At 52.3% G+C, this 14,961-nt stretch overlaps 2 protein-coding genes across 2 annotated transcripts; both read left to right on the forward strand.

The window, feature by feature from the left end:
* Nucleotides 1–55: 55 nt before the first annotated feature.
* On the forward strand, nucleotides 56–6,699 carry TGME49_315720 (Smg-4/UPF3 family protein; the record flags this gene model as incomplete). The annotated part of the gene is made up of 9 exons (XM_018782882.1): nucleotides 56–914; nucleotides 1,438–1,549; nucleotides 2,146–2,233; nucleotides 2,645–2,762; nucleotides 3,406–3,507; nucleotides 4,144–4,214; nucleotides 4,973–5,035; nucleotides 5,831–6,070; nucleotides 6,568–6,699. 9 exons carry the CDS (start codon nucleotides 56–58, stop codon nucleotides 6,697–6,699), a joined length of 1,785 nt encoding a protein of 594 aa, XP_018635312.1.
* A 2,588-nt stretch (nucleotides 6,700–9,287) lies between these two features.
* On the forward strand, nucleotides 9,288–14,661 carry TGME49_315730 (apical membrane antigen 1 protein; the record flags this gene model as incomplete). The annotated part of the gene is made up of 9 exons (XM_018782883.1): nucleotides 9,288–9,645; nucleotides 10,031–10,285; nucleotides 10,682–10,996; nucleotides 11,365–11,598; nucleotides 11,969–12,191; nucleotides 12,572–12,885; nucleotides 13,028–13,115; nucleotides 13,755–13,864; nucleotides 14,211–14,661. 9 exons carry the CDS (start codon nucleotides 9,288–9,290, stop codon nucleotides 14,267–14,269), a joined length of 1,956 nt encoding a protein of 651 aa, XP_018635311.1. The 3' UTR covers nucleotides 14,270–14,661.
* Nucleotides 14,662–14,961: the final 300 nt, after the last annotated feature.

Consider the following 14,961-nt stretch of genomic DNA (forward strand, 5'->3'; position numbering starts at 1 on the left):
CTCAGTGGCTCTTCTACTTCCCTCCTGTCTCTTCGTGCCGTCGCCTCTTTCCAGCATGCCTCCTCGAGAAGCGCCGACGAGCCGCCCACGAGGCGAGAGGCCAGAGTTCGCTTCCGGAGGATCTTCCTCTGCGACGGGAGTCGCTCCGCGGCGTTCCTTTGTTCCAGGAATGATTTTAACCAAGCAGCTGCTCATCCCTGTCAAGTCGACTTCTCCCTCGTACGCTGCAGGCAGTGCTGCGCGAGACAAAAACACAGCGACGCCCGCTCGACCTCCCTCCACCTCGCGCTCGAGTCTCTCTGCATCTTCTTCCTCTTCCTCTTCTGCGTCGTCTTCTACCTCTTCGTCGTCTTCTGCTCTCTCTTCTTCTTCGTCTTCTGCTTTTTCTTCTTCGTCTCCCTCTCAGCACCGGGGCCAGCAGCCTTCGTCCGTTCTCTCATCCGTTTCTGCGGGTGCGGCGTCTTCTGCGCGACCGGGAGAAGATGGCCGCGCGTCTCGCGGGGTGTGCAGCCGAGGAGACTCTCGCGGCGGAGACAAGCTAGGAGTCTCGAACCAGGCGCCTTCACGGAACTCGCCAGCTGGCCTCGGAGCAGACGCGGCGTCTGGCGGCCGGCGGGGGGAGAGAGAGCCTAGGGCGCCACAGATCTTTCGCGGAGGCAGAGAAGCGAGAGAGCAGAAGCCGTCGAACTTAAGCCGCGGTCGAGACATACCGGCGACGTCGGCGGAGCGCGGAGGAGACGGCGCGTCGGACCGAGGAGGCTGCCCGAAGCAAGAGGAAGCCAGAGGGAGCGAGACACGAGACAGAGGAGACACTGGAGAGAACGACGCGAAGGGAGGGAAGCCGAGTGAAGACACAACCTCCGAGAATGTGCAAGCGACGACCCAAGCCTACAAGGCCAAGACGAAGACCAAGGGTGAGAGCAATGCCGGAGCGAGAGACAGAGAGAAACACAGAGAGAGACAGAGAGACAGAGAGAAACACAAAGAGACAGAGAAAGAGAGAGGGAGGGAAGACATTTCCGTCTTCTCCAGCAGTCTGTCTCCCGTGTCACTGCCTTCTTTGCCGTCTCTCCTTTCTTCTCCGACCTGATGAGCACACTGTCCGTTTCCTTTCCCTCTCGCATGCGGTTCTGCGAGGCTTTCCTCCTTCATCGCCGCGGCTTCCCTTTGCACTGTCACTCCATTTCAAGACCAAGAGAGTCTTTCCCTCTTGGTCGTTCCTTCTGCGTCTCTTCCTCTCTCGCTGCGTCACACGCCTGTCCCTGTGTGTTGTTTGTTTTTTCCGCTGCATGCGTCGCGGTCTCTGTGGTGTGCGGCCCTTCTGTTCTCTGTGGTGGTGTGTGGATGTGCCTCCACGCCTTTCTCGCGTTTTCTCTGGGCGTCTTCGTCCTCTCCTTCGCCACCGCGCACCGCGGCATATGTCTCCTTTTTCTCCAGTCGTCGTACGGCTGCTCCCGCCCTCCGCGCGCGAGGAAGATCTCCTCGAACTCGTCGCGGCACCCCTCCAGGGGAAAATGTCGTGGACGCGCTTCGTCCCTGGCCGCCAACAGTACGAGAGACATCTTTCCTCGCAAGGGAGAACCGAAGCGATTGAAGAAGAAGACGGAGGGAAGAATGACACGCAGAAGAGGAAGGAACAGAAGCGTATGATGATGAAACAAGAAGGAAGAGAAGGACAGGGAGAAGCGGAGGAAACAGACGAGGTGCAGAAGAGGGGGATAAGGAAAAGACGGCGAGGAAGAGACAAGTCAACAGAGAAAGCACGGTCGTTTGCGTATTGCGTAGGCCAAACGAGTAGAGAACACCGAGTGGAGGGGAAGAACGCAGGAAGAAGGAGACGACGCAGGAGAAGAAACGGACAGGAAGTACTGGAGGGAACAACGGAAGCGCAAAGAGAAGAGAAGAAACAGATGAAATAGACGAAGGAGATCACGTTTCAGCAGACGGAGACGAAGAAAAATAGGGGATGGGGGCAACGGCGAAGAAGTCGAAACGAAGGAAGGCAATGCATACATGGGAGACAGAAGAGACACGCAGTGCTGGTTCCAGAATTCACCGTTTTTGTGTACACTGTGGAAGCGTGGTTGGCGATGTTAGAGGAGAGAAATGGAGAAAGAAAAGAAAACGCTTTTGGTTTTCCCTCAGGAAATCGGATGTCCCCAGTCGGAACAGCACCTGGTACGTCAACTTTTCAACTGAAGAGGACGCGGACGACTTCATCAAGAGTTTCCACGTGAGTCCGACTTAAGAAGAAGTCTCTTTCTTTCTCGCTTTCCTCACCCTCCCTTCTCGTTCGCCTCGACCTGCCCTTTTTGGATGCCCTTTTCTCTCTCCCTTCAGTTGCGGGAGTTTTCCTTTTTTCTCTTCTCTTCTCGCCTTCTTGTGTTTGTACCCTTTTCTTCTTTCCTCGACGCGTTCTTCGCTTTTTCTTCCTTCGTCTCGTTTCCTTCTGTCTCCATGTTTCTCCTCGCTCACGACTTCTCTCTCTCTCCAGGGGTGCGTGTCTGCTCTTGCGCGTTCCTCGGGCTCCTCCGGCTCGGCGCTCGAGGCAGGACAGTCGCTATCTGGACTCGATTGGCGAGTGCATCAGGTGTACTTTTCGCCTGTGCTTGTCTCGCGCGTTTTCACTTTTTTTCGTTTCCAGGGAAAGGTGTTTGTCGATGAACGCCACAATACTTTCAAGGCCGTGGCGCGCCTCGCGCCCTACCAGAAGGTTCCGCGAAAAACAGGGCCTGACCGTCGTGAAGGGAGCCTTGCAAAGGGTAGGCATCTCGTCCGTTTTGTCTCCGGTTCTTCTCTTTCGCGTGTGCCGTTTTCTCCTCCTGCGCCTCTCCGGATTCCTGTTCCTTCTCGTGCTTCTGTTCTCGCGTATCCCAGTCGCTCGTCGCATGCGAGACGAATCAGCCGTTATTCCTCTCTCCGATCTTCAGCTAGTGTCCCTCTTCTCTTTTCTGGTTCTCCCTTTTCCCTAGTTTTTCTCCGCCTGTCGCCCTTCTCGTTTCTATTTTCCTGTCTTCAGTTGAGGGGGCGTTTCTTTTTTTTTCTCCTTTCCTCTCTCGCCTTGTTCTTCTCTCCTCGCTTCAGCTGCACTTTCCTTCCTTCGCCTCCTCTGTTCTTCGTCTGCAAAGCGCGGTTGTTCTGGCGTCTTCTGACTTGACTTTCTCATTCGCAGTCTCGCGTCTCTCTTCTTTCTCTTGTTCTTTGCTCTTCTCCTCTCACCCCTGTCGGGTTCGTGTCTCGCGCTGTCTCCTGTGTCGCTTTTCCGCTGTCTGCGTCAAAGGTCTCCCTTCTTCACTGTCTCTCCGTCTCGTCTTGCCTGTGCAGCTTTGCTTTCCTTGCAGTTCTTCCTTAGCTGTCTTCTTCCTGTGTACGGTCCTTTTCTTCTTCTGGCCCTTCTCTCCTCAGATCCACTCTACGTCAACTTCTTGCAAGCTCTCAAAGACGGCACAGCGTTTGAATCGCACGCGGCTCCACCGGGCTCGGAGGAACTCGAGACTGTCGTCGATGGTGAGATCCGAAGGCGCATTTCGCGAAAGCTTTGTGTCACAGACTGCAGTGTCTCTCCCAGTGCTGCGTCTTCTCTCTTGCTCGTGTCCTTTTCTGGCTTTCCTCTTCTCTTTCGGCACCTGTGGAGAAGGAACATGTTTCTCGGACCCCCCATTGGAAGGGCGCTCCGTCCTCGCTCTTCAGAGACAAGCAGCCGCGCGCGGGGGAGCGGGGGGATGGGGATGGGGGTGGTTCGTGTTTCTCTCTTTCTGTCTGGCCCTTTTTCTTTGCTTTTCTCCGTTTTCTACGATCGCGCGTCTGGCAGGGGAGCGGCGTTGTCGCGCCGGCAGACATCTCTCTGTCGGATGTGGTGTGCTTTCTTGTTGATGCGTTCGCTCGTTTTCTGTTCTTCATTCTCTGCAATCGAGAGACGAGGGGAGCGGCACGCGACCCTGGCGAGTGAGGTTGGCGACCTTCTGCAGCGAGAGCACCGTTTGCGATAAAGTTTCCTGCGAAACGCTTTTACAGTTGCTTAGAGAGAAACTCGCCACTCGTCAAACAAGAACAAGCGACAAGTCCCTCTGCGGTGCCGCAGGCTTGTGACGACTTTGATGAGGCAGTTCGCGCGTTCACACGTCCTTCTTCATTTCTGTGCAGACGATGGGGTGACACTCTCTTCCCTCGTTCTCGCGCTGAGAGAAAAGTACGGTGTCAAAACCTTCGTGAAAGTAAGTGCGGCAAAAACAAGCGTTCGTCGTCTCTGAGGAAGACCCGCTAGTCGGCACACTCAAAGCAAGTCGAGACGGAGTATCCGAGGAAGTTTGGAAAAGAACAGCAGAAAGAGCTGCAGACGCTCTTACGCCGATGCACACCCTGTAGTCTTTGTGTCTTTAACGCATGCTTTGGACGGGACCGTTCGCTTCTAACACAAAGAAACGCGTATCGACTTGACTGTATTCACGGTCGGACACAGGCCTCGTGGTCTCCACGAGTCTGCGTCGACCTCTCCCGCAGTGTGAAACGAGCGACCCCCTATATCTCTGCGTCTGTAGTCAGATGTTTTTTCATCTTCCACTCGTAAGGATGTACTCTTTTGACTGGAGAAAAACACAGCGGGGAGCTTCCTGTCCTTTTTCCAATCCTTTCCAGGACGTTCGCCGTTAGGTCTCGACTTCTGAACGTAGTCGTTCCGGGCAGCTTGGTGTCCTGTGCACTGTCACTGAATCGTAGAGCTCTGTCGCAGAGTACGATTCGTTTCTCACATTCGAATGCGCAAAATAAACGATAAATGTGCATTCACTGTACATACGTTTCGTGCATATATATATATATATATATATATATATGTATACATATGTATATACATATATATGTAGGTATGCTTTTTATGCTCTCCCGTTTTTCTAGAGTGTTTTCATGTCGTTGCCCCCGAAGGGGCTGGTCACCGGTGTTCCGTTTGTGTGTTTATCTTTCCTGTTTCTTTCAGGGGTGTCCGTACACTCTGGCCATGTGGCGTCGTACCTTCGCTGTGAGCGGTTCGGAGGAGGAAGTGAGTTTTCCTGCGACGTCTCCGTCGCGTCTCCTCACTCCGTTCACCTCGCTTCTTCCTGTGGCGCTTCGCTCTCTCTGTTCCGTCGATTGCTCGACTCGTCTGTGTTCTCTGCGTCGCTCAACTGCTATTCCTACCAAGCGCCCGGAACTCGTCCACTCTGATTCGAGAAAAAGACTGTAGCTCTGTAGACACCCCCTCCATATTTCTCGCTTTCTTCGCTGGTTGCCTGCTAGCTAGTAGTAAACTGCCAATCTCCGACGCAAAACGCCCAGAGCAAAATGCCGAGAGAACGAGAAGGCGACGCGTCGTGGTGTGCCCCCCCCTCCCCTACGACTTACTGTCTCTGTGGCTTTGTGCTCACTCGATCCTAAATCGAAATCGAGAACTTCTGGGGGAAGTAGAAAACGTGATTACAACTTTCCGCCCTGCGAAAAGGCTATCCATCCCCGGTAGAGCTTCTGAGATACGAGAGGTGCACCAAAGTGTCTCACTGCCAGGCTGTACAGAGCGTGTGGGGGTTGTGGGGTCGGGAAGGGGGCTGGCTTGTGAGTTTCTCACAATGGCTAGCTGTCTACTTGTACGACAATTAAGTCGGAGCATCGCCAGTTAAGGTTTGCAGCGCTTCCTATACTCCTTTTGACCCACAATTATCTCTTCATATCGTTATAGCAGTTCACTACCGATGAAGTGGTGTGCCATTTCCTCTGCTCCGCAGCATCACAGCGATCTGTTTGTCTCGTGGCTGCATGCTCTGTTTCGCTCGTGCGTTCTTCCTCTTTATGGGATCGCTAGGACCTCGAGGCTTCTGGTGACCGCAACGAGGTCGAGAGGAGAGACGAAAAGAGCGCCGTCCGCCGCCGCGGAAAAGGATCAGCGAAAACGGCTCGAGAAACCCAGCGCACGCCCGCTGCTGCGTCGAGTGTACAGACTGCCTCAGGGCCTCCAGGAGCCTCTGGAGCGAGGAGCCTCCGGCCTGGACCCTCGCCGTCTTCAACGCAGTCGAACTCTTCTGATACCTCTCGCTCCACTGCCGTACGCCTTCGGATGTGTGATAAAACTCTCGTAACGTCCTATTTGAAGCGTAGAAAGTTCCAGAAACGACGCGTAGACTCGAAGTGTCTGATGACAAGCGCTTTATCTCTGTGTGAGGATCGTCCGTGTCGTTAGTTCGTTCCCTTCTCAAAAGCCAGCTGGTTACCGCGACCGAGCGCTTCTGCGGAAGTCTTGTCCGCGTTTGCTCTTTTTGCTAATCTGGAAAAAGACAACCCGCGATTTTCCGCGGCCGCAGTCGTGGTTTCATGCGTCCTTCGTTTCGAGAGACGGCACAGATGGCGCACGGGGTGTGTTGCTGCTGAGTGTGTTTCTTTCATGATGTTGTCAGGGAAGCGGCTAAAACGCTCTCATATCGGGAGTGCTTCGCTCCTGCGCCACGACTCGCTGGGGCTTCCGTCAAGTGTGGGGTTTCCTGATTTCGTCTCTGTTTAAAATGATTTGTGTCTCTTCGCGTTTCGTGTGTTCTGCTTTTCCAGCACCAAGGAACAACGGGCAGTGAAGCTCGAGGAGTCTGGCGCGCTCTGCTGGGAATTCAGAAGAGACCCACCACAGCCGGTGGCTCCGCGAAACCTGCGAACGAGCCACAAGCAAAGGCGTCTATCTCGTGACAGATGCGTGCCGAAGTCGAACAGAGCTGCTGAGAGATAATTGCTCCCAGGACGAGGGGTTGGTAGATACACTGAGTGTTCTCAAAACCACGCTGGACCTGCAAGAAGATCAATCGTTAATGTCACGGGATCGAGGTTCGAGTGTGTAGCGTGGTTGCGGAGGGAGCGGGCTTCACCTGGCGTTTTCGGAGAAGCAAGAAGGAAAGTATGCAGAAGAGAGATGGGCCAGCTGCGGAGAAAGACCCACGCTGAGGCGCAAAAGGTGTCTCACACCGGCAACTTCACGTCGAAAGGGAAACTAGCGCGGTTCCAGACGAAGACGTGTGGTCTGCTTTGCAAGATGTGCCAACGGAAAGAGGCATTTTGGCACATTTTCGGTCCTTGCTTACATTCACACACTGGTGATTGGTTTTTGTAAGGGGAAGTTCTTTCCCTGTTCTTTCGGAACTCTCCCGCTGCTCTGTCTCGCGCTCTACGTCGCCCTGTATGCATACACAGACGTAGCAGCGGCGATCACACGACGGAAAGAGGGGAGAACGTCGGATTGTTTTGTCGGCTTTACTTCTGTTCAGTGGGCAGAAACATCTTTTAAGAAAACCTGCTAAAACGAATACACATGTGGACTCTTCGGGCGGATTCAGGCTGAGACTTCCAATGAAACAACTTGCGGCAAGTACCCAGCGTATCAAAAGATTCTTTCTACTTGAGCTCCACACAAAAACAGCCACTAAGTGTTTCCACACCGGGCCTAACGGCATCATGTTTTTGAAACGTGCACTCCTGCCACTCAAACGAAGAAAACACAGATGGTAGAAATGTCAATGCGGCACGGGGAAGTAGGGGAAAGGAAAACGGGTTAAACTGGTAAAGGTTCCTGTTTTTTCGATATGGAGTCCCTGGTTGCATTTGCTGACAGATGACGACAGCATAGATTTGACGGTTGTTTGTCTCGAGCTGGGTCCCCAATTGCTAGACAGGATTTAACTTTTGCGTCTGGAAGTGCAGGGGGGGAAGATGAAAAGTCGTGTTTCGGCGCAGTCGACCAGTGCAACGCAGGTTCTCGATACATCTTGGATCTACTACGCAGCGTCATTTGCACCCTCGTACAGCCGTTCGAGTTACGCATTCTCCCGTATAGCTTGCTTTCCGGTGTATAAATTCGCTGTGGCCTTGCGTTTTGACTAGTGCCACAGATCTTTACCGCAACTGCTTCGCACGCCTCTAGGTGCAAAATACGTAACGCGCAGGACGCTGATTATTCAAACACGAAGATACGCATAGAGAACACTTCATTACGGCTGGTTCAACCGACTCTAAATCCCTTGTCAATGCAGGTTGTGTTTTGCCTGTCGGTGTAAATAATGTGCCAGCCCGGTGCTGAGCTTTGCCCAAATGGGGGTTCCATGCTAACAACAGTTCCGGCGACAGAAGTCGGTAAAGGGGCATCATGTGTGGCCGGATCCGGACAGGTAGTTACTGCTGAATGAGCCTATACATTGATTTACGTGAGAGAGGGAATGAGGGTTCAGGAAAGCAAGCACAACAGGCAAAGGATTCAAACTACTGCGTGTCAACGCGACCACAAGGAGCGGCTGGAATACTAAATTTGCGTGAAAAAGAATGCCTTGACAACAGCCGGACCGCCTACGCAGAGAACATGTTAGCAACGACGGGTGGCTTTCTTTAATATGGCCAATCGTTCTATGGTCCATTGGTTTCATGCCATACATACCGGCGGGCTAGCTCACTCCATGTGCATTGTTTCCGCCCTAAAGTGCTACGCAGGTCACCGAAGCGAGATGCACTCCAGCTTTCCTTAGAAAGTGTACCCTGTTCTGTCTCGTGTGGTGTGAACTACATCAAGAATAAAAAGCGTAACCGCCCGACTCTTAGTCTGGTGCGAGGGAAAGGGAGTTTGTTACTTCAGCACACGGCCAGCTAGTCGCGTTTTCAGTGGCGCTGGTGAGCTCCCGTTCTACACAGCTCTCCTGCTGTCGCTTCGTGTTGGTCGCTAGCATGCTGTTGAGTCTGTTTCAGCCTCCTTTTACGTTGCTGTACGACTTGCCACAATCGTTTCCTTTATTTAATCTACGTCGCTTCCCTTAATTGGCATAGTTGCTTGCATCAGTCACTCAGCCATCTGACAGGACGTTGCTCCTATCGATGTCAGGTATGATGCTCTGTGGCCCATCGCGAGCCTGAGTCTTACGTCTGCGATTTGAAAACAGCGGTAAAAGCTGCAAGGTTCTCTGTCCGTACCCGATGAAGTTTGTCAAAAGAACGGATTCAAGGGTTTTTGATTTTTGTGGGTTTCGGGGGCCAAGGCCCTCGCATGTTAATCATTTAGGCCCATCTTGGGGGGCACATCTCTGTCAGCACTGCCATCCATCCTAGTTCAACACAGCAATCATCGAAGGTAAATGATCTGCGCCATCTGCGACTGATCAAGTCTCCTATCAGTTGCAGAGACGCGGCTGTTGAGAGCCGTTCCGTAGTTTGCAGAGATGGCTTGTCCCGGTCTACGAAGACCTTCCGAACAACCAGTGGTTGGCAAAGTACTCGGTTTCGTTTGGGACATCCGAGACATCATGCCTACAGAATCTCGAAGTATCTTGGCTAGGGCGGAAGAGACCAGATGTCGGCATCTTTCGAGGCTGCTTCGCGCCGGTCTTGTTTTTCTCTTGTGCGACGTACTCACGTCGTGCCTCGCTACACCGGAACTGCAGAACACGGTCATCAGGTCTTCCAAAGCTCACCACCTCCAGTTGCTCTTCTCTTCCCGCAGCACTCCGGCGGTGAAGTTCCCGCTGGACGCCACACTCAGTGCGCCTAACTCCTTTGGTGAACAGGAAGCACGCTCTGTCGAAGCCGTGAAGCAGAACCCATGGGCAACGACGACTGCTTTTGCTGACTTTATGAAAAGGTTCAACATTCCACAGGTTCACGGTAAGCGCTGCTGTTCACTCGATTCTGTTGTGTGCAGTCACGTTTGTGAAACGCTGCCTTGTACATCTGATTGTGACGGTGTGGAATGTCCAAGATGAAGGTAGTGCGCTACTGGATACCCTCGTCTAAATCTATGCGCATCGTTACGAGGTGGATCTTCGTAAGTTATTCGTAAAGCTGCTGACACACTGTGAAAGAAGGGTTAGTGCCAACTCTGTGCAGAACTTTGTCGATTCGAGGCAGCGATCGTGACAGCGTTTTCGCTGCGACGCGATGTCATTAACCAATGACGATGCAACCAAGATTTCCAGACCGCGCACTCAGGATATGCTTCAAATTCCAAGGCACTAGAAATCAAACAGTATCAATGTCCGCTGCCATACAGGTTCTGGAATTTTCGTCGATCTCGGTCGCGACACTGAAGGTTACCGGGAGGTGGGGGGCAAGTGCCCTGTTTTCGGAAAAGCTATACAAATGCATCAGCCGGCTGAATACTCGAACAATTTTCTCGACGACGCCCCTACCAGCAACGATGCCTCAAAGAAGCCATTGCCCGGCGGCTTCAACAATCCACAAGTGTACACCTCGGGCCAGAAGTTTTCCCCTATTGATGACTCTCTCTTGCAGGAGAGACTCGGAAGTAAGAACACAATAGCGTTTTCCACGTATTTTTTGCGTAGAAGCCATCTTTCGTCCCCTGGCCGTTGTATGCATCCAATCAGCAGACATAGTCCGTGAGTCTGGTGGGAGGTTTCATGTTGTCGTTGATTTAGTTCAGCGGCATCATCTGCTTGGAGTGTCACGCACTGTACTGGAGCAAATTCAGAAAAAACCATTTGTAGCGTCTCGTTGAGGAAGATGGACAGGGAGGGACATCCGTCATCCGTGAGATGAACATGTCGGGATTTGTTATTTTTCAGCTGCAGCCTGGGGCACAGTGCTACCAACTGTTTTGGTGATTGCAGAGGACGGGAGTATGGCGTGCCACGTTGGCTCCGACCGACGATCATTCTGGCTCCTGATTTGTTATGTTCAGCGGCGGGGCCCAAAACGGCGATTGGTCGGTGCGCCTTGTACGCCTACTCGACCATTGCCGTCAACCCGAGCACAAACTACACCAGCACATACAAGTACCCGTTCGTTTATGATGCAGTATCACGAAAGTGCTATGTTCTTTCTGTCAGTGCCCAGCTGCTGAAGGGTGAAAAGTACTGCTCGGTCAACGGAACGCCCAGTGGTTTGACGTGGGCCTGCTTCGAGCCCGTGAAGGAAAAAAGCAGTGCAAGAGCGTTAGTGTACGGATCTGCATTTGTGGCCGAAGGCAACCCGGACGCATGGCAATCGGCTTGCCGTAAGTAGCAGAGATTCGTGATCGCACGGTTTTGCATCGTAGTCGCCAACGCGTCTTGTACTTGTTGCAGACAGGCACTGATAACTGCTATAGCTGTACTTCTTTGAAGAAGTCTGGCGCTAGAACAAACCATGGAAGAAGACTTGTCGTAAGTGTGGATGAAGAAACTGCGACACTACGTGCAATCGTCAGCGCAGATGGACCCTACTGAAATCAACACCCTGAGCAGCTGAGGCGAGTAACAGTTGGCTCGGCAAGCTCAGTTCTGTACGACGCAACATACGAGCTAGCTACGACGGCAAAATGCTCAAGTCGTGAGGCTGCTGTAGCTATTGTGGTTCACTGTTTGTTGCTGTCCGTGGCTGAAGCGAACGACGCTGTCAAGGACGCACTCTTCGGCAAATGGGAGGATGGCCAGTGCGTGCCATTCGACACTAAAACCTCAGTACAATCGGATCAAGCGACAAACAAAGAAGAGTGCTGGAAGCGAGTTTTCGCCAATCCCCTGGTCGCATCCGACGCCCCGACCACTTACCCAGAAGCCGCCCAAAAGAACTGGAACGATTTTTGGCCAGTGCATGAACAGTCCAGTCCAAAATCAGGTTAGAACCGTTTCTAGAACACTCACTTGCTTCAACGCGCTGCAACACAAAATCAATAGAATATTATGCTCGGTGGGCATGCCGGTCTCCGACTATAGCACAGTTCCCGCCTTTATACAGTGCTGCCCGACAACACATGTTTTCACGCTCCTGGCAGTCTCTGCCTTAGGAAACGTGTCGGAGCTCAATACTGAGACAGTGCAATGCTGTCACAGGAGCTCAGCTCTTTCTCATGTCAAGACGAACGGTTTGCCGATTTCAAAGGACCGCGAGATCAATCACCAATCTGCGTATATCTTGTGCATGAAGCCAGGGTGGGCATTTGTTGCGTGATTATGCGCTTGTTCTTCCTATGATACTATGCTGTCAGGTGGATTTGGCGCGAACTGGGCGAACTTTTACCTAGAAAAGGAAAGTGGCGAGACAATTTGCGCTATCTTCGACCAAGTACCAGACTGCTTTGCTCCCATAACTGGTGCGGTTGCTTACACAGCCCTAGGCTCTTCGACAGAGGTTAATCTTCCCCAGTGTGACTCGGCTTCCTTTATTCCGATCGAGGGGCCTTGTAACAACTGCGTTCAGGTGGTGACCGAGTAAGCAGGAGATTCGGTCTTGATTGGCCCAATGTAGGAACAGCGCAACTTCGGGTAGTCAGGAGTAACGCTAGGATGCATTGCAGCATTACGATCTTCTGACTCCAAGCCCTCCGGGAATCGCTTTGCGTTGCTAGTTAGCAGAACATGTATTACCACAGTCTTGTCGTGGGAGGCCTCAACACAGTGTTTCCACAAAACAAATATTGGAAAAGAAAACTCGGGTCGCGATATATACCTTCATGTGCGTGTCCACTAGCATGCTTGCCTGGGGTGCACAGTCAAGGCTTATTACAGTAATGCTCCATCATCAGCTTTTCATAATTGCGAGTGGCAACTTGTGATCCCTGCCACTTGTTGCCTCTGGTTTGCTCGTTCAGATGCGTTGGGAATCAGTTCGACCAAACCTCAAAGGCGTGCTGCACCGAACCAGAGATTATCCCTCCTGTAAAACCGCCTGTAGAACCGCCTGTAGAACCTCCAGTAGAACCGCCTGTAGAACCACCAGTGGAACCGCCTGTAGAACCACCGGTGGAACCGCCTGTAGAACCGCCTGTAGAACCTCCGGTAGTGGAGCCACCCACGGAGCCATCCGTGCCTGAACCAGAGCCTCCAGTGGTGTTACCGCCGACACCAGGAGAGGGTGGAGGCGGCGGAACGTCAGGCGACGAGACTGTGGAGAAAGAAGGCAGCGGTAAGCGTGCAAAGCCACCATGGGGCCATTTTGAGAACCAGATTCTGGTCTATTCTTCTGGACGGAAGAAACGTCACATTTTCTGTTTGTGACGCTAGTTCCCAGACTAAAGAACAGAATTGTGTATCTGTGGTGTTCACAGGTGGCAACACTGCACTTATCGCCGGGAGCGTCCTAGGAATGCTCATAATATTAGCTCTAGTAGGAACCTGTGTTGGATTCTACTACAGGTAAAGTCAGCGCGCTAGTTCACGAAAACAGAAGACGGATGGGATGTCGCTTACAAAGATTCCTTCCTCTCAATTGATCTTCTCCGGTGCTCGGTTCATTGAACTATTCAAGTGTAGAGAACTTGGCGTTAAACGCTCTGACATCACAATGCTATATTGTTTCGCTGAAACGGGAAATGCTCCGCGTTTTCCTTTCTCCTAGTCATCATCCGTCACCGCCTCTGTGTGAGAGTGCAGGAGCACACCCTCCTTTTTGACAGAAGATCTGGGAAACCTGCTGTTTTTATCTTTGGCTAATGTATCTGGTGTTCGGTTACAACGATGACGTTGGCTTACATGATGGGGGGCGGGGGCGAGGTAGTTGCCCTGAGATGTCTCGAATGCCGTGCAAACGTGCGAAGTTTGATGAACACGCCCTCATAATGTCTGTCCTGAGCGACCGCCAAGGCATGAATGCATTTGCACGTGACTAGGCAGCTGTGGATGCGGTGATAAAGCTCTCAGGTATACAAATGACCATCAAGGCAACGCTACAACAGACCCAAGGGCATCACAATGTCTGCTGCGGAATCAGACTGTGATGGAGCTCATTGGCTTCTCGGACGTCTGCTGTTTTTCTGACATGACATACCTCTTCAGGAAACGGCCACTTCCCCCGACTGAGCGTCCTACGGTCGAAGCTTCCGGAGGTAGAGAGGTAGAAGGGCCTAGCGATGTTGCAGTGCCACCGGACCATTCCTGGTGGGGCGGTAAGCATGTCCACAAATACAGGCTCCCTTGTTCGAGTGTTTCTTGAGCAGCTGTGTAAAACAGGTGGGACGTTATGCTCAACATAAAATCTCCATTTCTTGCAGGTGGATTCAGCAGGAGAGTTTGCTCAGATCTGAGTACTCGCCAGTCTTGGAATCAGTCTCCCCTCGGATGAGAAAATGTAGCAACTCAAGTGTAGCAGTTTTTGATCTACACGCAGAGAATTTGTGTACACATTTCTGGAGGATGCAGTGTGTCGAAGAGTTACATTCCATAGCATGGACAGTTCCTTGGTTGGACGACGTTGTTTTCCGGATGTATTGCTGCGGAACGTGTTGTGTGCAGAGGGAGAGCATGAAACAGAGTCACTTCTGGGTTCCAGGGCCGTCGACGCAGAGTTCTAGGGGCGTTGTCTGAGGCATATATCGTTCAACTTTGAGAAGGACGAGTCTCAGCTAGTGCGGCTACTTGGAGTTCGACGTGGCTGCTAGTTGTATCCGGAGCTTGATTGGGCCCGTCGATTACCGCAGTTCGGATGCGAAAATTCAGGCTGTCTTTCGTCGGGATCGCTGAAGATAGCAGCACAGTCCAAGTCTACTACGTGCACGGAGCATGATTTCCTGAAACACCGTTTGCTATTTGAATCCAGCATTGCCCACTAGTGAATGGGGACAACTGATTGCCTTTTGGTGAAATTCCTCTTTGAAATGAGCACGCAACCTCCCTTCAACAAGACGACGAGATCCGGTTCTGTGAAAATGCATCAGTGCATGTATCAACGACGTCAGAGTGGCTCGACACACGCTTCAAAGCATTTTCGCTTGAATACCACAGGCGGGCGGGCCACATTAGGTGACTGTTCTTCTCTGTGAACGACATCATCGAAGAGACATTGCTTGTAGATGCCAAGAGACGAACTGCGAATTGCTAATTATGCTTCTGTGATCGATGCAGAAGTATGCTTATACGTGTAATGAAGTTCCCCCTCACCCAAACTACCCCGGAAAGACCAGTTTTCACGGGACGGGCCATTCGATGCAACAGAAACTGCAAATCAACTTTGTGTGCTGAACGCCCGAGCTCGGCTGGGAAACTC

Source organism: Toxoplasma gondii, chromosome XI, assembly GCF_000006565.2.
Source record: "Toxoplasma gondii ME49 chromosome XI, whole genome shotgun sequence".
Classification (NCBI taxonomy): domain Eukaryota; phylum Apicomplexa; class Conoidasida; order Eucoccidiorida; family Sarcocystidae; genus Toxoplasma; species Toxoplasma gondii.